This window comes from Pongo abelii, chromosome 20, assembly GCF_028885655.2.
Source record: "Pongo abelii isolate AG06213 chromosome 20, NHGRI_mPonAbe1-v2.0_pri, whole genome shotgun sequence".
NCBI classification, from domain to species: Eukaryota; Metazoa; Chordata; class Mammalia; order Primates; family Hominidae; genus Pongo; species Pongo abelii.
The window spans coordinates 17,704,186-17,730,031 of record NC_072005.2 but is presented as its reverse complement, the minus strand read 5'-3'; the positions used below and the strand labels follow the sequence as shown (position 1 = coordinate 17,730,031).

At 53.7% G+C, this 25,846-nt stretch overlaps 1 protein-coding gene across 4 annotated transcripts in view; it reads right to left on the bottom strand.

Annotated features, from left to right (window-relative positions):
* Positions 1 to 5,526: 5,526 nt before the first annotated feature.
* The window catches only part of SLC27A1 (solute carrier family 27 member 1), a 35,571-nt gene continuing 15,251 nt past the window's right edge, over positions 5,527 to 25,846 (bottom strand). For 2 of the 4 annotated variants that reach the window (XM_002828895.6, XM_024236437.3), the window contains exons 3-13: positions 24,051 to 24,445; positions 23,673 to 23,834; positions 23,480 to 23,549; positions 22,068 to 22,159; positions 21,890 to 21,999; positions 13,491 to 13,700; positions 11,259 to 11,385; positions 11,032 to 11,169; positions 10,788 to 10,952; positions 10,245 to 10,391; positions 5,527 to 7,251 (exon numbers count right to left, since the gene is read on the bottom strand). In XM_002828895.6, the coding sequence (XP_002828941.3) occupies positions 7,094 to 7,251; positions 10,245 to 10,391; positions 10,788 to 10,952; positions 11,032 to 11,169; positions 11,259 to 11,385; positions 13,491 to 13,700; positions 21,890 to 21,999; positions 22,068 to 22,159; positions 23,480 to 23,549; positions 23,673 to 23,834; positions 24,051 to 24,445 (1,774 nt within the window). In that variant the 3' untranslated portion in view covers positions 5,527 to 7,093. The remainder of the gene's footprint in view (positions 7,252 to 10,244; positions 10,392 to 10,787; positions 10,953 to 11,031; positions 11,170 to 11,258; positions 11,386 to 13,490; positions 13,701 to 21,889; positions 22,000 to 22,067; positions 22,160 to 23,479; positions 23,550 to 23,672; positions 23,835 to 24,050; positions 24,446 to 25,846) is intronic. The other 2 variants (XM_063719345.1, XM_063719346.1) reach the window with 2 other exon arrangements.

The following is a 25,846-nucleotide window of genomic DNA, read 5'->3' as shown; positions in this document are numbered from 1 at the left end:
CCCAACTACTCTGGAGGCTGAGGCAGGAGAATCGCTTGAACCCGGGTGGCGGAGGTTGCAGTGAGCCGAGATCATGCCACTGCACCCCAGCTTGGGCGACAGAGCGAGGCTCCATCTCAAAAAAAAGTAGGAGATGAAAATATGCTTGCTGAATTTTTTTTTTTTACTTTTTCCGGAGGGACGGGCTCTTGCTATATGGTCTAGGCTGGTCTTGAACCCCTGGGCTCAAGCGATCTTCCCGCCTCGGCCTCCCAAAGTGGTAGCATTCAGGCGAAAGCCACTGCACCTGGCCATGCTTGTTGAATTTTTTAAGCTAACCCTCCTAGTGTGGTGTTGTGTCCCTCTGAGTGCCCAGAAAGGCCTCCAATCGAGTTCTTGCCTGGACAGAGGGCTGGAAGGGGAAGAAGGCCTGGTGGGCCTGGGGGAGGCTGGGCCACTTCTGAGAGTGGGACATTTCAGTGATGTGAGACAGTTCAGTACCTCACACAGGTGGTGGATTTTAAAATCAGTAGCAAATTAAGAAAACAATTCCATTTACCATAGCATCATAAAGTAGGCATAAATTTAATAAAAGAAGTACAAGACTGTACTTCTTGAGAGCTGTAGCTGGGCTTGGTGGCTCACAGCTGTAATTCCAGCACGTTGGAAAGCCAAGGCTGGACCTGGTGGCAGCTGCCTGTGTTCCCAGCTACTTGGGAGGCTGTGGTGGGAGGATCACTTGAGCCCAGGAGGCTAAGGCTGCAGTGAGCTGTGTTCCTGCCACTCCACTCCAGCCTGGGCAATAGAGTGAGACCCTGTCTCGAAACAAGCAAAAGAACTAAAACTTTGCTGAAAAAAAATTAAAGATGATCTAAATAAATGGTAAGACATTCCACGTTCGTGGATGGGAAAGTATAATATTGTTAAGATGGCAATACTCCACAAATTGGTCTACGGATGCAATGTAATCCCTTTCAAATTTACAATGTTTTTGTTGAAATTGACAAATTGATCCTAAAATTCATAATAAATTGCGAATGGCCCCCAAATAGCCAAAACAATCTTGAATAAAATAGGAGGTCTCATACTCATTTCAAACAATAAAAAGGTACAGTAATCAAAACTGTGGTATTGGCATAAGGATAGACATATAAATAAATGATTGGAACTGATGCAGAAATAAATCTATGCATATATGGTCAACTCATCTTTGGCAACGGTGCCAGGACTGGAAGAAAGGAGGGCTGGGCGTGGTGGCTCACGCCTGTAATTCCAGCACTTTGGGAGGCCAAGGCGGGTGGATCACCTGAGGTCGGGAGTTTAAGACCAGCCTGACCAACATGGAGAAACCCTGTCTCTACTAAAAATACAAAACCTTAGCTGGGCGTGGTGGCACATGCCTGTAATCTCAGCTACTCGAGAGGTGGAGGCAGGAGAATGGCTTGAACCCCGGAGGCGGAGGTTGTGGTGAGCTGAGATCACGCCATTGCACTCCAGCCTGGGCAATGAGCAAAACTCTGTCTCAAAAAAAAAAAAAAAAAAAAAAGGAATAGGCCAGGCGTGGTGCCTCATGCCTATAATCCCAACACTTTGGCAGGCCGAGGTAGGTGGATCACCTGAGGTCAAGAGTTTGAGACCAGCCTCTCAAATGAAGTAGAAACTCCATCTCTACTAAAAATACAAAAATTAGCCAGGCGTAGTAGCTCATGCCTGTAATCCCAGCTACTCGGGAGTCTGAGGCAGGAGAATGGCTTGAACCTGGGAGGCAGAGGTTGCAGTGAGCCAAGATTGCGCCACCGCACTCCAGCCTGGGCGACAGAGCAAGACTCCCTCTTAAACAAATAAATAAATAGGCCGGGCGCGGTGCCTTACACCTGTAATCCCAGCACTTTGAGAGGCCGAGGCGGGTGGATCACCTGAGGTCGGGAGTTTAAGACCAGCCTGACCAACATGGAGAAACCCTGTCTCTACTAAAAATACAAAACCTTAGCTGGGCGTGGTGGCACATGCCTGTAATCTCAGCTACTCGAGAGGTGGAGGCAGGAGAATGGCTTGAACCCCGGAGGCGGAGGTTGTGGTGAGCTGAGATCACGCCATTGCACTCCAGCCTGGGCAATGAGCAAAACTCTGTCTCAAAAAAAAAAAAAAAAAAAAAAAAAGGAATAGGCCAGGCGTGGTGCCTCATGCCTATAATCCCAACACTTTGGCAGGCCGAGGTAGGTGGATCACCTGAGGTCAAGAGTTTGAGACCAGCCTCTCAAATGAAGTAGAAACTCCATCTCTACTAAAAATACAAAAATTAGCCAGGCGTAGTAGCTCATGCCTGTAATCCCAGCTACTCGGGAGCCTGAGGCAGGAGAATGGCTTGAACCTGGGAGGCAGAGGTTGCAGTGAGCCAAGATTGCGCCACCGCACTCCAGCCTGGGCGACAGAGCAAGACTCCCTCTTAAACAAATAAATAAATAGGCCGGGCGCGGTGCCTTACACCTGTAATCCCAGCACTTTGAGAGGCCGAGGCGGGTGGATCATGAGGTCAGGAGATCACGACCATCCTGGCTAACATGGTGAAACCCCGTCTCTAGTAAAAATACAAATGAGCCAGGTGTGGTGGCGGGCGCCTGTGGTCCCAGCTACTTGGGAGGCTGAGGCAGGAGAATGGCGTGAACCTGGGAGAAGGAGCTTGCAGTGAGCCGTGATCACGCCACTGCACTCCAGCCTGGGCAACAGAGTTAGACTCCGTCTCAAAACAATAAAGAAAGAAAGAAAACCCAAAAAGTCTGTTAATAAGAAAAACTAACAGAGTTCAAGCCTAAGAGTCATTGGGATTATTTTCTGGCCAACTTGGAGGGAACTTCCTAGACACTATTGCAGCTAGAGGCTTTGGAACAAGAAAGTTCACTGGGCCACTGTCTCACCTGGAGCCCCTGGCAATGAGTCCATTCCCCTTCTTGTGCCTCAGTTTCTGCATCTGTACAATGGGGACCATGGTGACACTTCCTGAAGTGGTTGCGAGGTTGGAGAGAGATTAGTCAGAATTCACTTGCCCAGCTGGGTGCCATGGCTCACGCCTGTAATTCCAGCACTTTGAGAGGCCAAGGTGGGTGGATCACTTGAGGTCAGGAGTTCGAGACCAGCCTGCCCAACGTGGTGAAACCCAGTCTCTACTAAAAATACAAAAATGAGCTGGGTGTGGTGGCACGTGCCTGCAATCCCAGCTACTCAGGAGGCTGAGGCAGGAGAATTGCTTGAACCCGGGAGGCGGAGGCTGCAGTGAGTCAGATTGCGCCACTGCACTCCAGCCTGGGCGACAGAGCAAGACTCCGTCTCAAAAAAAACAAAACAAAAAAGAATTCACTTGCTCATCTGCACGCGAGGGTCACCCCCTCAGTGCCCTCTGCCAGCAAATGCTCTGTCATCTCCTGTCCCCTGAGGTAGAGACAACAAACAGGATGCCAACATTATGACACGGGAGGGGGACAGCAGAGGTGAGAGTTGGTTGAGAGTATAGTAGTGCCCGCTTATTCAAAGTTTCTCTTTCTGAGGTTTCCACAGTTCAAACATATTAAATGGAAAATTCCAGAAATAAGCAATTCATAAGTTTTAAACTGTGCTGTTCTGAGGAGCATGATGAAATCTCGGACTGCCTTGCTCCATCCCTCTCTGTCCCGCCCAGGGTCATGAATCACCCCTTTGTCCAGCAGATCCATGCTGGAGACACCACTCCCCCCATGCTCACTCATTTGTCACGTAGTAGCCTCCTGGTTATGAGATCGAAAAGCCAGTATAAACTGGGCACAGTGACTCACACCTGTAATCCCAGCACTTTGGAAGGCCGAGGCAGGAGGATGGCTTGAGCCCAGGAGTTCAAGACCAGCCTGGGCAATACAGTGGGACCTCATCTCCGCAAACAAATAAAAAAATTAGCTGGGCGTGATGGTGCACATCTGTAGTCTCAGCCACGCAGGAGGCTGATGGAGGATTGCTTGAGTGTGGGAGGTCACGGCTGCAGTGAGCTATGATCATGGCACTGTACTCTGGCCTGGGCAACAAAATAAGACCTTGTCCTAAAAATAAATAAATTAAGCTGGGCGCGGTGGCTCATGCCTGTAATCCCAGCACTTTGGGAGGCCGAGGAGGGCGGATCACGAGGTCAGGAGATCAAGACCATCCTGGCTAACACGGTGAAACCCCGTCTCTACTAAAAATACAAAAAAATTAGCCAGGCGTGATGGCGGGCACCTGTAGTTCCAGCTACTCAGGTGGCTGAGGCAGGAGAATGGCGTGAACCCGGGAGGCAGAGCTTGCAGTGAGCCGAGATTGTGCCACTGCCCTCCAGCCTGGAGACAGCAGGACTCCGTCTCAAAAATAAATAAATAATTAAATTAAATTAAAATTAGAAAGAGAGGGAGGAAAGGATGAAGGAAAGGAAGGGAGGGAGGAAGGGAAAGAAAAAGAAGGAAAGGAAAGAAAAGAAAAAAAGAAACATATTTAGGGCTCAGCATTATGGTCAGTTTCAGGCATCCATTTGGGGTCTTGGAACATATCCCCCAGGGATTGATACAGGGAGGAATACTGTATAGACTCCTGAGCTTGGAGTCCTGGGTTCGAATTCCAGCTCAGACGGCCACCCCAGCAGGCCTAGCGATTTTCACCCAGAGCTCTCACACCAGCCGGCCTATACATGGAAAAGGACACTCCCAGGGCAGCCACAGGTGCCAGGACATACCGTGATCTGAGCCATCCTGCAACACCTGCAGGAACCCACAGACAGATTGGCCATCCCTCCCCTGCAACCACAGAGGCCAACGTGGGCCTGTGAGGCCCAGAGGCTGCAGGGAGGTGCCTCCTCCTCGGCAGGCCAGCGAGAGGGCCAACCTGAGTGCCCCTGCCCCAAGATCCCTTCGGTCTTGCAGATGGGGCTGCATGGTACAGGGTCCCGCCTTTTTTTTTCTTTTTTCTTTTTTTTTTGACACAAAGTCTCGCTCTGTCACCCAGGATGGAGTGCAGTGGTACCATCTCGACTCACTGCAACCTCCACCTCCTGGGATCAAGCAATTCTCCTGCCTCAGCCTCTGGGGTAGCTGGGATTACAGGTGCGCACCACCACACCTGGCTACTTTTTGTATTCCCTCCCTCCCTCCCTCCCTCCCTCTCCTCTCCTCTCTCCCTCCCTCCCTCCTTCTCTCTTTCTATTTTGAACCAGAGTCTCGCTCTGCCACCCAGGCCGGAGTGCACTGCAACCTCTGCCTCCTAGGTTCCAGCAATTCTCCGGCCTCAGCCTCCCGAGTAGCTGGAATTACAGGCGTGAGCCACCACGCCCAGCTAATTATTTTGTTTGTATTTTTAGTAGAGACAGGGTTTCACCATGTTGGCCAGGCTGGTCTCGAACTCCTGGGCTCAAGTGATTCACCCACCTCAGCCTCCCAAAGTACTGGGATTACAGGCATGAGCCACTATGCCCAGCTGGCCAAGTCCTGCCTTCTGAAACTCAGCAAGGGTTCTGTGCCACATAGGGACACTCAATGAATAGGCTCCCAGCAGGCACCAGATGGTCTTCAGGTTTATTTCTTAACTCAATTAGGAAATAAAACCACAGTGCCCAGGAAAGTTCACACGAGATGCCACGGTGTCTCTCGTCATGGCCCCACCACTCCAGGGGCCAGGGGGTGCTGCTGGAGGGAAGACAGACGGACAGGCGGCCTGGGTGGCTGGCCCCAGAAAGGCTGGCGTGGATGTCCGAGATGAGCCACCAGCGAAGCCAGTAGGGATGTCTGGGCCGTCCTGGTGGGATTGTCTGGGACACTGCCACCAACACAGTGTCAGAGCCATCAGTGGGGACATCAGAGGGGCCACCACCAGGTGGAGGATATTCAACAGGCTAGAACCCCTGAGGCTTGAGAGGCCAAACCCCGGCAGGAGACCTCCCCTGACCCCTCTGCTGCCTCTCCTGTGGGACCCTCCAGTAGCCACACCAGATGAGGACACCCAGGAGGCCTCCTTCCAGGACAGGAGGCAGCTGGCTGGGCAGCCACGCAGTGCAGGGTTCAGGGCCCTCTAGCAGGAGCTCCATGGAGATGGCTAAATGGGGACATCAAGGCAGGGGCTGACAGTGGCGACATCCAAGTGGTCACAGTCAATTCCGGAAGCTTTCAGGGCATCAGGAGGGGAAGGTGGGGCTGGGGAAATGTGACGGGAACGGGGAAGTGCAAAAGGCAATTGGCCTAGCCTGGGAGATGTTTCCAGTTGGCCTGGGGGACCCCCGGCTCCTCCATTCAGCAGGGAGGGCGGAGGGCCTGCTTGGAAGTCACATGGAGCTGCAGCATCTGGAACCCAACAGCCGCAGGAGGCCTGGATCGGGGCTCCGTAAGGCACACCGAGAGGGAGGTGGGGAGGCCCCAGTCCGAGTCCAGGGCCCAGGGGAGATAATTCATGCAGTCCCCGAAAGCAGCTGGGCCCTGCACAAGATGCAGCTCCCAGGACACGCGTGTTCCACTCTCGGCAGGAGAGGAGAGGAGAAAGGAAAGGCCGAGCCAGAGGCTCACGCCTATAATCCCAGCACTCTGGGAGGCCGAGGCCAGCAGATCACCTGAGGTCAGGAGTTCAAGACCAGCCTGACCAACATGGTGAAACCCCATCTCTACTAAAAATATAAAAATTAGCTGGACGTGGTGGCAGGTGCCTGTAATCCCAGCTACTCAGGAGGCTGAGGTGGGAGGATCACTTGAACCCCAGGAGGCAGAGGTTGCAGTGAGCCGAGATCCCACCACTGCCCTCTAGCCCAGGCAGCAGAGCAAGACGAGACTCTGTCTCAAAAAAGAAAAAAAAAAAAAGAAAGAAAGAAAAGAAAAAGAGGGAAGAGTTAAGGCCAGACAGGGACAGGGATGGAAGGAGACAGAGGCTGAAAAGCAGGGAGAGGAGGCAGACACAGGGGCACCAAGGCAGCAGAGAGGCACGGGTTCCTCTGAGGTTCCAGTTTCTCAGTCCAGGATGGGCCCTGCCAGGTACAGCTCGGCCAGGTGGGTGTGTAGTAGGTGGCCACGCCTGGGCAGGGCTGTCTGGCTCAAGCCGGCCTCTCCCACCAGGCCCAGAGTTTGTGGCCAGTAGAGGAACAGCTTCAGAGGGAGAAGGCGCCCGAGCAGATGCGAGTGTAGACTGCCTCGTTTAAGGGCAGGTAGTGGCCCTGCTTCAGGTCCAGGAAGAAGAGCCGGTCCGAGGTCTGGCGCGGGTCAAAGCCCTCTCGCTGCAGCCTCGTCTTCTGGATCTTGAAAGTGCCTATAGTGGGGATGGGGGGCAGATAAGGGCTGAGCAGGTGGCTTCTGGGAGGCCTCAACTCAACATCCTCTCCTGCACCTCTGGGCCGCCCCACAGGCTGTCCCCTGGGCAGGAATGTTCTTCCCCATTTTGCCTGTCTGATTCCCCCTTGTCTGTTAGATCCTGGCTTCATGCCCCCTCCTCCAGGGAAGCCTCGCTGACCACTCCTCACCAGAGCAAGAAAATGTGTATCCTGCCTGGTCATGTGTCCATTCCCCACACGACAGGCAGGGCTGTGTCTGTTACACAGTGGATAAGAGTTTAGCAACTTACATCCTGTGGGCCAAATTTGGCCCTCCACCTGTTTTTGTAAATAAAGTGTTATTGGGGCCGGGCACAATAATGGCTCATGCCTATAATCTCAGTACTTTGGGAGGCCAAGGCAGGAGGGTCGCTTGAGCCCAGGAGTTTGAGACCAGCCTGGGCAACATAGTGAGACTCTGTCTCTACAAAAACAATTTTTTTTTTTTTGAGACATAGTCTTGCTCTGTCACCCAGGCTGGAGTGCAATGGTGTGATCTTGGCTCACTGCAACCTCCACCTCCTGGGTTCAAGTGATTCTCCTGCTTCAGCCTCCCAAGTAGCTGGGATTATAGGCATGCACCACCACGCCTAGCTAATTTTTGTAATTTTAGTAGAGACAGGGTTTCACTATGTTGGCCAGGCTGGTCTCGAACTCCTGACCTCAAGTGATCTGCCCACCTCGGCCTCTCGAAGTGCTGGGATTATAGGCGTGAGCCACCGCACCTGGCCAACAATTTTTTTTTTTTTTAATTAGCTGGGTGTTGTGGCACGTGCATGTAGTTCCAGCTACTTGGGAAGCTGAGGTGGGAGAATCACTTGAGCCCAGGAGGAGAAGGCTGCAGTAAACTATGATTGCATTATTGCATTCCCGCCTGGACAACAGCAAGCTCTTGTCTCAAAAAATAAATAAAAATTTAGCAATAAAGTTTTATTGGCACACAGCCATGCCCATTCATTTGCACATTGTCTATGGCTGCTTTTGCAAAAGAATAGCAGCGTTGAATAGCAATTGAGGCTGTATGACCTGCAAAGCCAAAAATATTAACTATCTGGTCCTTTAAGAAAAAATTTGCCTGAGCCCAGGACTGGAGACCAGCCTGGGCAACACAGTGAGACCCTGATATAATTTGGCTGTGTCCCCACCCAAATCTCATCTCGAATTGGAGCTCCCATAATTCCCACGTGTTGTGGGAGGGACCCGGTGGGAGGTAGTTGAATCATGGGGGCGGGTCCTTCCCGTGCTGTTCTCATGACAGTGAAGGGGTCTCATGAGATTGATGGTTTTATTTGGTGGTTTTTAAAGGGGAGTTCCCTTGTACACACTCTTTTGCCTTCCACCATGTAAAAAGTCCCTTTGCTTTTCCTTCGTCTTCTGCCATGATTGTGAGGCCACCCCAGCCATGTGGAACTGTGAGTCCATTAAACCTCTTTCCTTTATAAATTACCCAGTCTCGGATATGTCTTTATTAGCAGCATGAGAACGGACTAATACAGACCCCATCTCTACAAAAAATCAAAAAAATTAGTCAGGCATGATGGTGCCTGCCTGTAGTCCTAGCTACTCGAGAGGCTGAGGTGGGAGGATCATTTGAATCCAGGAGGCTGAGGCTGCAGTGAGCTATGATAGTGCCACTGCATGCCAGCCTGGGCAACAGAGTAAGACCCTATCTCAAACAAACAAAAAAAACCGAAAGAAAAAGAAAAGATACACTGAGGCCGGGTGCAGTGGCTCATGCGTGTAATCCCAGCACTTTGGGAGGCCAAGGCAGGTGGATCACTTGAGGTCAGGAGTTCAAGACCAGCCTGGCCAATATGGTGAAACTCCATCTCGACTAAAAAAAAATTAGCTGGGCATGGTGGTGCACACCTGTAATCCCAGCTATTCAGCAGGCTGAGGCAGGAGAATCGCTTGAACCCAGGAGGTAGAGGTTGCAGTGAGCCAAGATCACGCCACTGCACTCTAGCCTGGGCAACAGAGAAAGACTCCATCTCAAAAAAAAAAAAAAAACACTATTTCAGAATGCTTAGTGGCAGTGGAAGTGAGGAATGGAAATAAATAACTACTAAAATAAAACAGCATAAGGGACCCACGTGAGCCCACAGTGCTAGCTGGCTGTGAACCCTTGTGTCAGTCCCAGGACAGTGTCCTGAACTAGGATGAATAAATGGTTTGGATATGGTTTGTCCACACCAAAAATCATGTTGAAATTATTATTATTATTATTTTGAGACATTGTCTCACTCTGTCACCCAGGCTGGACTGCAGTGGCCTGATCTCAGCTCACTGCAACCTCTGCCTCCCAGGTTCAAGCAATTCTCCTGCCTCAGCCTCCTGAGTAGCTGGGACTACAAGCGCATGCCACCATGCCTGGCTAATTTTTTTTTGTATTTTTAGTAGAGACACAGTTTCACCATGTTGGCCAGGCCGGTCTTGAACTCCTGACCTCAGGTGATCCACCTGCCTCGGCCTCCCAAAGTGCTGAGATTACAGGTGTGAGCCACTGCACCCTGCCAGGTATTCTTTTTTTTTTTTTTTTTTTTTTTTTTGAGACAGAGTATCGCTCTATCACCCAGGCTGGAGTGCAGTGGCATGATCTCGGCTCACTGCAAACTCCGCCTCCCAGGTTCATGCCACTCTCCTGCCTCAGCCTCCCAGGTAGCTGGGACTACAGGCACCCGCCACCGTGCTCTGCTAATTTTTTGTATTTTTAGTAGAGACGGGGTTTCACTGTGTTAGCCAGGATGGTCTCGATCTCCTGACCTCGTGATCCACCCGCCTCGGCCTCCCAAAGTGCTGGGATTACAGGCGTGAGCCACCGTGCCTGACCCCGGCCAGGTATTCTTTTAGAGCAACACGAAATGGACCAAGATACGAATCAACAGACACACTGATGGATGAAGAGAGAGGTTGGAGTGGGGGAGACTCGCACCTGTGGTGTCCACCTGGGGCAGGAGGCGCAGGAAGATGGGCCGGGCATAGGGTGCCAGCACCTTCTGCAGCTCCTGGTATATCGCGTTGGGGTCCAGCAGGCTGTGGGGGTCTGCGACGGCCGCCATCCCTGCCTTACCCTCCACTCCTGGAGGCAGAGGCTCAGCTGAGGACACCCCACCTCTTATCCTCCCCGCCAGCAGGACCAGATACACTGTCAAGCAGTAGTCCCTGGTATGTAATCTCCAGTCTCTCCTAACCTGGGATGACATTTATGGAAGCAGCCACACATTTTATGGAGCTCCTGCTTGGCTTGTTGAAGCCCTAAGACAGGTGGGCTTTCATGATCCCATTTTCTGGATGACAAAACTGAGGCTCAACATCACCCAGGTGTACTGGCTCCAGATCCAGTGCTTCCTCCTGGGCTGCCATGAGCAGTTGTCCAGGTTGTGCACTGCCCAAAGGCACCTGTACTTCTAAGCCCCTTTTGGCTGAGCTCCCTCAGGACCGTGCCTCAGGACCACCCCCTGCAACCCCAGCTTGCCTGGAACAGCCACCCCATAGACGGCCACATCTGTCTGGCCCAGCAGGCGGCTCAGCACGCCCTCCACCTCGGTGGTAGAGACGTTCTCCCCTCGCCAGCGGAAGGTATCCCCGCTACGGTCCCGGAAGTACATGTAGCCCAGCTCGTCCATCACTAGCACGTCACCTGGCAGAGGGAAGAGGGGCAGATGGGTGGCGGATCCCCATCCGCACAGCCAGTCACCGGGGCCTAGCAGGCTGCGCACCTGAGAGGTAGGCACTGTCGCCCTTGCTGAAGACGCTGTGGGCAATCTTCTTGCTGGTGGCGCTCTCACTGACATAGCCATCGAAGCGACGCAGTGGGTCCTGTTGGTTGATCTGACCCACAAGGAGGCCAGGCTCCCCTAGGGAGGAGGCCATGTTCAGGCTGCGCTAGGCAGGCAGGGCGTGGGGACCCCAGTTCCGGGTGGGACCACATGGGGGCCCTGCTCACCGGCCTGGCAGGGGATGCAGAGGCCCTGGGCATCCCGCAGCAGCTCCATTGTGTCCTCATTGACCTTCACCAGCCGGATAGGGTATACGTGGGGCAGGATGCGGCTGTTGAAGCCACAGGAGCCGACCTGGGATGGGGTGAACTGAGTTGGAAGGAGCCGGGGATATGCAGGGTCCTTCTCACTAACACTTTGCCTGCCTTGCCCCGGGGCTTGGACCTAGCACCTCCAATGTCACTCTAAGCTCTATGACCTTGGCTGATCTGCAAAAACGGTAGTAAGTGTCGCCTCCAACTCAAGGCCCCTCCTCCCACCTTCCCAGCCTGCACTCAGTCAAGAGAAGACCTCTGGCTGGCGCCCACTTCCTGATCCGCAAAAACCCTCCATGCTGGCAGGAAGTAGATGCCTCTGTGTGGACACTACAGCTAAGTCAGACACTGCAGAGCTTCACCTGCTGCCCGCCGCCCTGCTTGGCATGGTTCTATGAACAGAAATGCTTCTCCAACATGTTTGAGCCACTACACCCTGTCTGGTGTGTTTCTTTCTGCCTTTCTCCCTTCCTCCCTTCCTCCGTTCCTCCCTTCCTTCCTTCCTTCCTTCCTTTTTATAGAGTCTCACTCTGTCGCCTAGGCTGGAATGCAGTGGCGCAATCTTTGCTCACTGTAACCTCCACCTCCCATGTTCAAGTGGTTCTCATGCCTCAGCCTCCTGAGTCTGGGATTACAGGCGCATGCCACTGAGCCCAAACAATTTTTTTTTTTTTTTTTTTTTTTGTATTTTTAGTAGAGATGGGGTTTTGCCATGTTGGCCAGACTGGTCTCGAACTCGTGACCTCAAGTGATCCGCCCACTTCAGCCTCCCAAAGTGCTGGGATTACAGGCGTGAGCCACCGTGCCTGGCTTGGTGTGTTTCCTATGCAAGAATCTGAGCTACAGTGAGCAAAAGTGCCCTGGGGGCTGGCCATCCAATCCTGAGGAAGGAGCATTGTTCTTGGCACTGGGGACCCAGCCCCCATGGCACTTGCTGCCTTTTTTTTTTTTCCTTTTTAGAGACACAGAGTCTCACTCTGTTGCCCAGGCTGGAGTCCAGTGGTGTAATCATAGCTCATTGCAGCCTCGATCTCGTGAGCTCATGTGATCCTCCCGCCTCAGCCTCCTTAGTAGCAGTGACTACAGGCACCCACCACCATGCCTGGCTAATTTTTTATTTTTTGTAGAGAAGGGGGTCTCACTACATTCGCTATGCTGGTCTCAAACTCCTGGGCTCAAGTGATCCTCCTGCCTCAGCCTCCTTAGTAGCAGTGACTATAGGCACCCACCACCATGCCTGGCTAATTTTTTATTTTTTGTAGAGAAGGGGGTCTCACTACATTCGCTATGCTGGTCTCAAACTCCTGGGCTCAAGTGATCCTCCTGCCTCAGCCTCCTTAGTAGCAGTGACTATAGGCACCCACCACCATGCCTGGCTAATTATTTATTTTTTGTAGAGAAGGGGGTCTCACTACATTGCCTATGCTGGTCTCAAACTCCTGAGCTCAAGTGATCCTCCTGCCTCAGCCTCCCAAAGTGTTAGGATTACAGGTGTGAGCCACTGTGCCCAGCTGACATTTGTTTTATGATCATTATTATGGTCTGTTCTTGGCCTTGGATGGGAGGGGCTTGGGAAAGGAGAGGGAGATTCATGCAAGCGGAGAATGGAGATGATTAAGAGAATAAGTAGTTGCTAATTATGAAGGTATCTGTTTGCTGCTACTTTGGAGGCTGAGGCAGGAGGATTGCTTGAGCTCAGGAACTGAAAGCTACAGTGAGCTACGATCACGTGGCTGCACTCCAGCCTGGGCGACAGAGCGAGACTCTGTCTCAAACAAACAGCAACAACAACAACAAAATAACAGCACGGTGCCCAGAGCCCTATTCTCCTTGCTAATCTCCACACGCAGAAACTGAGGCTCAGAAAGGCTGAGGCACTTGCCAGGGCGCACAGCCATACCTATCCTCCAACTCTCCTGACCCAAGGACCACAGTCACATGACTATGTGTGCCGTCTGGAGGATTGTCCCTCTGGTGTTGCACCGGGAGTCCCAGGAATTCCCCTTACGCCCCGCCCTGCGTGCGCCTTGGCGGAGTCTTCCGCGCCAGTCCAGGCTGTTTTATGGATCCCAGGGGCCCCAGGAAGAGGAGACAGTGGCCTTCCCTGAACTCCGAGACCTGCCCCGGGGCTCTGCCGGTGCGCACCTTGCCGTCCATGTTGGCAATGCTGCAGTTGCACTCGGTGGCGCCGTAGAACTCCCCGATCTGGCGCACGCCGAAGCGCTGCGTGAACTCCTCCCAGATGGCGGGACGCAGCCCGTTTCCCACCGCCAGGCGCACGCAGTGTCGCCTCTCCGCCTCGCGCACAGGCTGCTTCAGCAGGTAGCGGCAGATCTCCCCGATGTACTGAACCACCTAGGGGGCGGGGTGAGGAAGTGGGTGATGGGACCGGCAGGCGGTGGGGAGCCCGGATCAGAGGAGAGACCCCGAGACCGCCCCACCCAGGGAGCTAATCCTATGGGCGAAACAGCTGCAGAATCGTCCACACTGCATTAGGGACCACACTGACTCCTAGGACTCGTTCAGTCTCTTGCAAAGGGTCTAGGATGCAGCTTTTTTGTTGTTTTTTAGTTGGGGTCTCCCTGTGCCGCCCAGGCTGGAGTGCAGTGGCATGATCACGACTCAATGCAGCCTCTAACTCCTGGGTTCAAGTGATCCTCCAGCCTTAGCCTCCCGAGTAGCTGGGACTACAGATTTTTTTGTAGAGATGGGGGATCTCGCTCTGTTGCCCAGGCTGGTCTTGAACTCCTGGCCTCAAGCAATCCTCCTGCCTCAGCCTCCCAAAGTGTGAGATTCCAGGTGTGAGCCGCTTGTGCCTGGCCAGATGCAACTTCTACTCAAGCAGATGCAGTGTCTTTCCCCCTCCCCCTACCCGCACCCCTTCATGGTCCCTCGATTCTGCCAGGCAGCTTCCTGGAGATACCACATCCCTGTCTGAGCCTCAGCAGGCACACAGGGCAGGACTAGCAGGAGAGTTGGCACCCCGCAGGGCAACCCTCAGCCTGGAGCCTACATTGTCACCCAGAGCCCCCCGGCTGAGCCTGGGCTGGCCAGAGCGTCACCCCTGGGCCGACCACTCCCAGGTGCACGCACTAGGCTGCGCTGCATCTAGACTGAGTCCCAGATGCCCACGGAGCCACCTGCTCATGGGCTCCCCCTGCAGGACATCTTCCCTCCCTGCCACACATTCTCAAGCCCCGCAAGAGCTTCCTGGGGTCATGCACCAGGTGCCCCACAGTGCCTTTGAGTTCTCATCTCCAGGTGGGCTTCGGAATGACTGCCCCCCACCCCACTTTACAGATGGAGAAACCGAGGCTCACAGATGGTAAGGAACTGGAACGAGATCACAGAGCTGGGAAGTGGCAGAATTTGATTTGAACCCAGGCACCCCGGCCCCAGAGTCGGAATAAAACAGTTGCATGCCAGGGATTACCCACTAGATGGATCATAACAGCTGCAAATGTGCTCGGGGCTTCCTGCGCACACACAGGATGAAACCCACATTTCTTCCTGTGGCAACTGGATCTGGCCCTGCCGCCCCTGCTGCCTCCTCTCCCTCCATCTCCGCTGAACACTCTGCCTCCTCAGGGACTTTGCACACGCTAGCCTTTTGCCTGAAGCAGTCTTCCCCAAGATGCATTGGCCTGAACTCTTCAGTCTCAGCTCAAACGTCACTGAGAGGCATCCCCTGTGCCCCGAGCTGTGCCCCTGAGAAGATACTGACTAAATAGCTGATGACTAAACCAATATGATCAGCAGACACCATCACCACGCTCTGAGCTGAGCTTGGAGATGAAGGCACTGAGGCCCAGAGAGGAAATGCGGTGCACCCAAGATCACTGGCTGCTGACCAACAGCAGGTCCCTAAGAAGGAGGGTCCTCTTCCTCCATTCTCAGACTTGGGCCACTGCCTTAGGTGTGGTACAGTCCACACCATCTCCAAGAGAGAACCTGGCCAATCAGCCCAGCCCATCCTCAGCCAATATGACTGGAATAAGAATGGGTACGGCCGGGCGGGGTGGCTCACGCCTGCAATCCCAGCACTTTGGGAGGCCAACGCAGGTGGATCACGAGGTCAGGAGATCGAGACCATCCTGGCTAACATGGTGAAACCCCATCTCTACTAAAAAATACAAAAAATTAGCCAGGCGTGGTGGCACGCTCCTGTAATCCCAGCTACTCGGGAGGCTGAGGCAAGAGAATGGCGTGAATCCGGGAGGCGGAGCTTGCAGTGAGCCAAGATCACACCACTGCACTCCAGCCTGGGCGACAGAGCGAGACTCTGTCTCAAAAAAAAAAAAAAAAAAAAGAACGGGCATATGGCTGGGCGTGGTGGCTCATGCCTGTAATCCCAGCACTTTTGGGAGGCCGAGATGGGCAGATCACTTCAGGTCAGAAGTTTGAGACCAGCCTGGCCAATGTAGTAACACCTCATCTCTACAAAAATACAAGAAAATTTAGCCAGGCGTGGTGGCATGTGCCTGTAATCCTAGCTACTCAGGAGGCTGAGGCAGGAGAATCTCTTGAACCCGAGAGGCAGAGGTTGCAGTAAGCCAAGATCGCTCTATTGTACTCCAGCCTGGGGACAAGAGTGAGACTCCGCCTCAGAAAAAAAAAAAAAAAAAGCAAGGATTTTTACAGACAAGCTAGCAGGGAGGCTGTATCTGATCTAAATAGACTGTGAAAAACCGGTGAGGACTAGGTGTGCCATCCGCATAGGGCACAAATCTCTGGCAGCCCCCAACCCAATCTCTTACCATGCAGGTGAGTAGCTACTCCACGTTGCCTGTTTTTTTTTTTTTTATTTGAAAAAAAGAGAGTCCTCGGTAGAACTTCTCTTCTAACAAAAAGCAGCCCAAGAAATCACTTATTTTCTAACAAAGAACAGCCTGGAAGATCGGGCTGCAAACACAGATAAGGAAGCTGGAAGCTTGCACGGGGGGATGCCAGCAGCTGCACTGATAAAAAGGGCTACCTGGGGCCAGGCGTGGTGGCTCACGCCTGTAATCTCAGCACTTTCGGAGGCCAAGGCAGGTGGATCACCTGAGATCAGGAGTTCGAGACCAGCCTGACCAACATGGTGAAACCCCATCTCTACTAAAAATACAAAATTAGCCGGGCGTGGTGGCACACACCTGTAATCTCAGCTATTCAGGAGCCTGAGGCAGGAGAATCACTTGAACCCAGGAGGTGGAGGTTGCAGTGAGCTGAGATCGCACCACTGCACTCTGGCCTGGGCAACAGAATGAGACTCCGTCTCAAAAAGAAAAGGAAAAAGGCCAGGCGCAATGGCTCACGCCTGTAATCCCAGCACTTTGGGAGGCAGAGGCGGGCAGATCATGAGGTCAAGAGATCGAGACCATCCTGGCTAACACGGTGAAACCCCGTCTCTACTAAAAAATACAAAAAAAAATTAGCAGGGTGTGGTGGCGGGCGCCTGTAGTCCCAGCTACTCGGGAGGCTGAGGCAGGAGAATGGCGGGAACCCAGGAGGCGGAACTTGCAGTGAGCCGAGATGGCGCCACTGCACTCCAGCCTGGGAGACAGAGTGAGACTCCGTCTCAAAAAAAAAAAAAACAGAAAAAGAAAAGAAACAGCTACCTGGGGCTAGGCATGTCCACCCTGGGGGCTCCACCATCCCTTTTTTGTTAGCACGTGTACAGTAAGAAAGAAATAAGCAACAAAAGCCGGGTGCTGTGGCTCATGGCTATAATCCCAGCAGTTTGGGAGGCTGGGGCAGGCAGATCACCTGAGGTCAGGAGTTTGAGACCAGCCTGGCCAACATGGTGAAACCCCGTCTCTACTAAAAATACAAAAAATTAGCTAGGCTTGGTGGTAGACCCCTGTAATCCCAGCTACTCGGGAGGCTGAGGCAGGGGAATCACTTGAACCCAGGAGGAGAAGCAGGTTGCAATGAGCCGAGATCACACCACTCCATTCCAGCCTGGGAGATGCAGTGAGACTCTGTCTCAAAAAAAAAAAAAAAAAAGGGTAAGTAAGGTTCTAGATTATAGCCTGCTGCCCCCATGAGAATGGCTAGACTGCAACTGCTGCTACAGATAAAACAGCAGTGAGCAGTTTCTCATGAGATGTAATTTCTGAACCCAAATAAATGCATGCTTTTGTTTTCTCCTTGTGTCCTTGTTAAACATCACCTTTAGAGATTCTGTCCTGTTTTTTTTTTTTTTTTTTTTTTTTTTTTGAGATGGAGTTGTGCTCTGTCACCCAGTCTGGAGTGCAGTGGCGCCATCTCGGCTCACTGCAACCTCCATTTTCCGGGGTCAAACGATTCTCCTGCCTCAGCCTCCCGGCTAGCTGGGACTACAGGCGCCCGCCACCACGCATGGCTAATTGTTTTTGTAGAGATGGGGTTTCACCGTGTTGGCCAGGCTGGTCTTGAACTCCTGACCTCAGGTGATCCATCTGCCTCGACTTCCCAAAGTGCTGGGATTACAGGCGTGAGCCACCGCGCCCGGCCCCGTCCTCTATTTCTTTTTCTTTTTTTTTTTTTTTTGAGATGGAGTCTCACTCTGTCGCCCAGGCTGGAGTGCAGTGGCACAATCTCAGCTCACTGCAACCTCCACCTCCTGGGTTCACAGGATTCTCCTGCCTCAGTCTCCCAAACAGCTGTAACTACAGGTGCCCGCCACCATGCCTGGCTAATTTCCCATCCTCTATTTCTTTCTTTTTTTTAAGGCGGAGTTTCGCTCTCGTTGCCCAGGCTGGAGTGCAGTGGCACAATCTCGGCTCTCACTGCAACCTCCACCTCCCGGGTTCAAGCAATTCTCCTGCCTCAGCCTCCTGAGTAGCTGGGATTACAGGCATGTGCCACCACGCCCTGCTAATATTTGTATTTTTAGTAGAGATGGGGTTTCTCCATGTTGGTCAGGCTGGTCTCAAACTCCCGACCTCAGGTGATCCACCCGCCTCGGCCTCCCAAAGTGCTGGGATTACAGGCGTAAGACACTGCGCCTGGCCCCGTCCTCTATTTCTTTTTCTTTTTCTTTTTTTTTTTTGAGATGGAGTCTCACTCTGTCACCCAGGCTGGAGTGCAGTGGTGCGATCTCGGCTCACTGCAACCTCCACCTCCTAGGTTCACAGGATTCTCCTGCCTCAGCCTCCCAAATAACTGGGACTATAGACGCCCACCACGCCTAGCTAATTTCCCATCCTCTATTTCTTAAAGAGCCTCTCAACGTTCACTGTGTGCCTTATTTGACACAGAAATTCCACTTCTAGGAAACTGACAGAATGAGCTTCCCAGGGCCAGGAGACAGTAAGTAGTAACCAATGCAAGATGGTGTGTCAAGGACAAGAGAGACCATCAGACATGACGGGCTTCCCAGTGGGAGGACACCACACCACCCATAAGGAATCTTTGCCAAAAAAGTTGAGTTTGAAGCCGATAAAAATATATAGACCAGCGATTCTCAAGCGGGGACCATTCTTTCCCCCAGGGACACTTAGCAACGTCTAGACACATTTTTTTAATTGTCACAACTTGGGGGAAGGGGACTGCTACTTGCATCTGGTGCATGGAGGCCAGGGATGTTGCTAAATATATGCTACAATGCACAGGACACCTCCCACCCCAGGGAATGATCCAGCCCCAAATGTTAAGAGTCAAACCTGGTCTGGCCACTATCTCAATTTCCGTAATAAATAAATTCCAAGAGGGAAGAGAGACAGACAGAAAGAGAAAAGGCACCTACGGATGAAATATTTCTTTTTTTTTTTTTTTTTTTTTTTGAGATAGGGGCTTGCTTTGTTGCCCAGGCTAGAGTACACTGGCACAATCACGGCTCACAGCAGCCTTGACCTCCTGGGCTCAAGAAATCCTCCCACCTCAGCCTCCCAAGCAGCTGGGACTACAGGCACAAACCACCACAACCAGCTAGATTTTCAATTTTTTTGTAGAGATGAGGGACTTGCTATGTTGCCCAGGCTGGTCTCCAACTCTTGGGCTCAAGCGATCCTCCCGCCTCGGCTTCCCAAAGTGCTGGGATTACAGGCATGAGCCATTGCGCTCAGCCAAGAGTTCTTACAAGACACATCAACCAGTCATAATGCTGGTTGTGTATTTAATTATGGAAATAAGAAAAAACACATTTTTGACATTGTGAGACAGGACTGAGCCACTGCCCAGATTCCTGATGACACTGAGAAATCACTGTCACTTAAAAACAATCCTTACCAGACACACAAGGCTACAGTGTCTGACTCCATTGATCTGAAATGTCCAGAACAGGGAAATCAAAGAGGCAGGAAGCAGAATAGTGGTTGCCAGGGGCTGGGGGTGGAGGAATGGGGAGTAATTGGAGATGGGATTTCCTTTGGGGAGCATGAGAATGTTCTGGATCTAGATAGACATGGTGATTGTACATTGTGAATGCCACCAAATTACTGACTTTTTTTTTTTTTTTTAAGATGGAATCTCACTCTGTCGCCCAGGCTGGAGTGCAGTGGCGTGATCTCAGCTCACCGCAGCCTCCACTTCCTGGGTTCAAGTGATTCTCCTGCCTCAGCCTTCCAGGTAGCTGGAATTACAGGCTTGAACCATCATGCCCGGCCAATTTTTTTTTTTTTTGAGATGGAGTCTCGCTGTGTCGTGCCCTGGCTGGAGTGCAGTGATGCAATCTTGGCTCACTGCAACCTCTGCCTCCTGGGTTCAAGTGATTCTCCTGTCTCAGCCTCCCGAGTAGCTGGGATTACAGGCACCAACCACCACACCAGGCTACATTTCTGTATTTTTAGTAGAGACGGGGTTTCACCATGTTGGCCAGGCTGGTCTCAAACTCCTGACCTCAAGTGATCTGCCCACCTCAGCCTCCCGAAGTGCAGGGATTACAGGCGTGAGCCACTGTGCCTGGCCAAATTATTCACTTTAATATGGCTAATTTATATGAATTTCACTTTAATTTGAAAAAACAAGTACTCATCTTTCAAAGGTTATAGTGAAACAGCTACACAGGAAACATGATGCCGTCTGAGGGATGCTTTATGCCATCGCCGAGGGGAGGATGTGGGGAGGTGGGGAGGGGCAGGACAGGGTATCTGATAGCCCCTGCGTCCAGCTGAGGGGTGCACCAGAACTCTCTATACTTTTCTGTCCACTTTTATGTGTATTTGCTACTCTCTGTAATTTTTTTTAAAAGATAATTTTGGGCTGGGTACAGTGACTCACGCCTGATATCCCAGCACTTTGGGAGGCCGAGGTGGGTGGATTGCTTGAACCCAGGAGTTTGAGACCAGCCTGGGCAACGTGGCGAAACCTCTTCTCTACCAAAAAAATTCAAAAGTGGGCCAGGCGTGGTGATGCGCACCTGTAGTCCCAGCTACTTGGGAAGCCGATGCTGGAAGATCACTTGAGCCCAAGAGGTCAAAGCTGCAGTGAGCCATGATAGCGCCACTGCACTCCAGTCTGGGCAACAGAGTGAGATCCTGTCTCAAAAAAAAATAATAATAATAATAAATAAACAAAATAAAAATATACTTTTGCATTTCAACATGCAGATTAGTAATTTTCCCAAGACCCCCCAAACAGAACCAAAACTCCTCAAAAGCGGAGCCAAGCACAGCTGTGGACCTTGTGGTATACCCCAAGATGCTCAATCCAGAGCCCCCAACCCCTGCTCAGCTGTGTGACCTGAGCTGAACCTCTCTGGGCCCCATCTGTCCAATCGGCATCTGCCAACTTGCCACAGTCCCTGGACAACCTCTCACCCAATCCTTCCCAGCCAGCCTTGCTATTCCCTCTGGGCTCCATATCTGTTTCCTCTACCTCCCACCTGTACTTCCTGTATCCTGCTCCCCGCCCCCGCGCCCCCCTCCCCCCCACCCTTACAGCACTGAAACTCTCAGCCTGGTTTCCTCTCACTGTGGAGGGGAAAGAAAAATTCCTGCTGTTAACCTCTGCCTGCTCTCCTCTCCGGGACAGCAGATGCCTCCACCTCCGCCTCACGCATTCCTCACTTGGAAGTCCCAGCCTCATCGCCCTTCCCGTCCCAGGGTCTCAATTCCCTACAGTCAGCAGCAGGGAAGACCCACAGGGCACAGGGCATGGGGAAGGCATTGCCTTAAGGAGCTCAGGCACCCTGGGCCCAATCCCAGCCGCATTACAAGCCTCAGTTTCCCCAGCTGCAAAATGGGTCCACCCTCCAAGCAGTTATAGGATTGCATTGAGTTTACATGTGGAGGGTTTAGCTCTGGTCTGGACACAGAGCAGGCACTCAGGAAACACTACTTGCCCTCTCTGTCCCCATCCTGGACAGCCATTCCTTAGACCCCGCTTCCCCACCCCACCCCTAGAGATGGGGGAGCAGGTTGCGCCAGCAGGTGGACAGGAGTGCGCACATAAGGGAGTTAAGGGAATAGAGCCCAGTCGGGGGGCGGGGCCTGGCTGGGAGAGGACGGGGCCTGACCAGGAGGAGGTGGGGCTTTGCTGGGAGGGACTGGGCCTCACCGGGAGGAGGTGGGGCCTGATTGGGAGGGAGTGAGGCCTGGCTGGGAGGGGCGGGGTCTAGACAGAACAGGGCAGGGCCTGACCGTGCAGTTATACTTGATGCAGTCGTCCCAGAAGCGGCTGGCCGAGAATTTCTTGCGGAGGACGACTGTCAGCCCATAGATGAGACACTGCCCCACGCCGATGATGTTTCCTGCAGAGGGTGGCCTCGGTAAGGGGTCCCCCGCCCCCACCCACCATTCCCTACCCAGGCCGTAGTACCTGCCGAGTGGTACAGGGGCAGGCAGTCATAGAGCACGTCAGCCGCCTGCATGCGGTAGGCGTGGTGGCCGAAGGCTGCCATGCGGTAGTACCTGCAGGGGGAGGGGGAGCCGGGAGGGCAGAGGCTGGGACCTAAATCCCCCAGGGTACAGGCATGGGGAAGCAGGCTGCATGTGGACCCAGGCAAAGCCAGCCCAGTTCGCATGGGTTCACAGGCTGGCAGGAAGGAAACACGCAACCAACAACTGGTGGTGGTGTTAGGTGTCACGAGGGATATAATAGGGTCAAGGGGCATAGAGGGGCTGATGGTGATGCAGCCAGGGGGGTTGGGGGATCCTGTCTGGGGAGGTGAAGTGTGATCCGAGACCTAGCAAGAAAGAGCTGTGGGGGCAAGCTATGGAAGGGTGCCCAGGCACAGCACATGCGAGGGCCCTGAGGCCGGAAGGAGTGTATGGGTTTGAAGAGTTTGGGGGGCTGGGGAGGAGTAAGGGGTGAAGGGGAAGAAAATGACATCAGGGAAGTGGCAGAAGCCACCCGAACTGAGAGAGGGTTTTTGTTTGTTTGTTGTTGTTTGTTTCTTTTTTTGAGAGGAAGTCTTGCTGTATCATCCAGGCTGGAGTGCAGTGGCGGGATCTCAGCTCACTGCAACCTCTGCCTCCGGGTTCAAGCGATTCTCCTGGCTCAGCCTCCTGAGTAGCTGGGATTACAGTCATGTGCCACTACGCCCGGCTAATTTTTGTATTTTTAGTAGAGACGGGGTTTCGCCACATTGGCCAGGACGGTCTCGAACTCCTGACGTCAAGTGACCCGCCTGCCTCAGCCTCCCAAAGTGCTGGGATTACAGGCGTGAGCCACCACGCCTAGCCCGAGAGAGGGTTTTATTCTGAGGGTCACGGTAGGTGCAGGGAGGTCTGGGGCAGGGGAGGTCTGATTTAGGATTTTCAAACCTCCTGTAGCTGCTGACAGGAGCTGGGCCGTCGTGGGTGGAGGAGAGAGTAGGGGAGCAGGAGGAGCCCGAGAAGGGGCTGGCACAGGTCCAGGTGGGGGGCATGGAAAAAAGTAGACAGATGGAGGGGACGGGTTTTGCTGGTGGGATGGATGTGGTAAACAGGTGGGGGGATGAGAGGGGCCCCAGAGTAGTGGGCACAGGGCAACCGGGTCCCAAGATTGGTGTGAAAATGGGTGTGATGCCTTTGTCCAGCCCCAAGCAGTTATAAGGGTTGCAATGAGTTTACATGTGGAGGGCTTGGCCCTGGTCTGGACACAGAGCAAGTGCTCAGGAAACACCAGCTGCCCTCTCTGTCCCCAGGGTAAGGTGGAGATGCCCATAGGAGCTGAGGGGCAGGTCAGGCTGGCAAGATAGCCTGGGTCACTCTCAGTGGCTGAGGGCATTATGCCTGTGGGCCCCTCACCTGCTATGCACGACAATGGCAGCCTTGGGCAGCCCGGTGGTCCCCGACGTGTAGATGTAGAAAAGACGATCTGCAGGAAATACAGGTGTTAGGGGCGGGGCCTGAGCATTGGGGGTGGGGCCTGGAAGTTGGGGGCGGGGCCGGGGCGGGTAGGAAACCAGCTGATAGGGCAGGGGTCCCACCCTTGACTCACCGTCCATGCCCTTGCTGGGGATCTGTGCCAAGGGGGCAGTAGAGGCCTCCTTCAGCAGCGGGTCCAGGAGGTGGGTGTCTGGCAAGATGCCCTCGGGCCCCAAGTCTCCAGAGCAGAACTTGATCAAACTTTTCCCCAGATGCCCGCTCACTTCGGCCACCGCTGTGGTCCCCAACACATGGGTCACGGTCACCGCCGGACAGGCCCCCTCCCGAGGCCTGGGATGCACCAACTCCCTGCCCGGGGCATACCCAGACCGTGCACCTCATGGCCACGTCCAGGGCGGCCACCTTCCGAGGCCTGGGGCGCAGCATCTCCCCGCCCGCCCAGGGGCCAGTCCTGAGTCCCCGCCCACCTGATGCCCACGCCTGGCCTCACCCGCCACCATTTCTCCTCCAAAGATCAGGGCCTTAGCGCCCGAGGTGCCCAGGCAGAAGGCCAGGGGCTCGCGCCGCAGGTTCACGTTGAGCAGCGCAGCCTCCATGCCCGCCTTGGCCAGGCCCAGCCACAGCCCCACGAACTCGGGCCGGCCCTCCAGGAAGACGGCCACCACGTCGCCCGGCGCGAAGCCCAGCTGGCGGAAGAGGTTGGCTACCGCATTGGAGTAGGCGTCCAGCTGCGCGAAGGTCCAGCACTCGCCGGTCCCGGCATCCACCAGCGCCAGGCGCTCGGGCTGTCGCTGCACTACCGCCTGAAAGATGCGCGGGATGGTGTGGCCGGCACGCTGGTGCCGCCGCAGCTCCAGGCGCACGCGGATCAGCACAGAGAGACCGCTGGGAGGGAGGACGGAGGGGACAGCGTCACTGGTGCCCTGCCTCGCCTGGCCTCCGGGAGCCTCAGCCTCCCCGCTGGAGGACCCCAGGGCAGCCAGGGGCTTTGATGAGGTCTATGGTGAAACTTTTGGTGGCTGGATCTCTCAGTGGACCAAGGGCAAGGGCCGTTTACCAACCAGCCAGGAAGTAGGCAGATTCTCAAAGCATAATAAACCAGTCACCCTGTCCTCCCCCATACCCCAGCTGGCTTGGTGGCCCTGGGGGAGCTGGGGCCTGATCCCATCCTCCTTTCTATCCCCTGCGACGTCTGGAGCACCTGACACCATCCCCCACCGCCTCCAGCCTGGACTCTTCATGCTCAGACCACCCTAACCACCCCCAGGGGTCCAGCCCCAAGCTGGGCAGCTGCTCCGCCCCCAAGTCACTGGGTGGCACCAGGGACAGATGGCTGAAGCATCTAGCACGTGTGTCCCCAACTGGGGAGGGAGTGCCCCTGCCCCAGGTAGGGCCAGGAGATGTGCCAGTGGATGGGGGGTGTAGGGACTAATGCCAAGCCCAGATGGAGGGTTCCAAGTTCCCCTTCCCCACTCGCTAGTAGATATAAGGGGCAGAGGCCCCAGGGAACTGCAGAGCCCCCAGTGAAAGGAGCCGTGTTCCTGAATGATTGGGTGGAGGTGGGCGGGCCACCACTTGCTGTTAGATGAATGAGAATGAACTGTTTTTTTGGTTTTGTTTTTGTTTTGAGACGGAGTCTCACTCTGTCGCCCAGGCCGGAGTGCAGTGGTGCAATCTCGGCTCACCTTCCGCCTCCTGGGTTTAAGCAATTGTCCTGCCTCAGCCTCCAGAGTAGCTGGGATTACAGGTGCCCACCACTACACCCAACTAATTTTTGTATTTTTAGTAGAGATGGGGTTTCATCATATTGGTCAGGCTGGTCTCAAACTCCTGACCTCAGGTAATCCACCAGCCCCGGCCTCCCAAAGTACTGGGATTACAGGTGTGAGCCACCATGCCCAGCCAAGAATGAACTTTAAAAACAAACAAACAAGAAATGCTTTAGGCCAGGCGCGGTGGCTCACACCTGTAATCCTAGCACTTTGTGAGGCCGAGGCAGGTGAATCACCTGAGGTCAGGAGTTCGAGACCAGCCGGGCCAACATGGTGAAACCCTGTCTCTACTAAAAATACAAAAATTAGCCGGGCGTGGTGGTCGGCGCCTGTGATCCCAGCTACTCCGGAGGCTGAGGCAGGAGAATTGCTTAAACACAGCAGGCAGAGGTTGCAGTGAGCCGAGATCACACAACTTCACTCCAGCCTGGGCGAAAGAGCAAGACTCCGTCAAAAAAAAAAAAAAAAAAGGAAACTAAAAGGAAATGGAAAGGAAAGGAAAAGTTTAGATCAC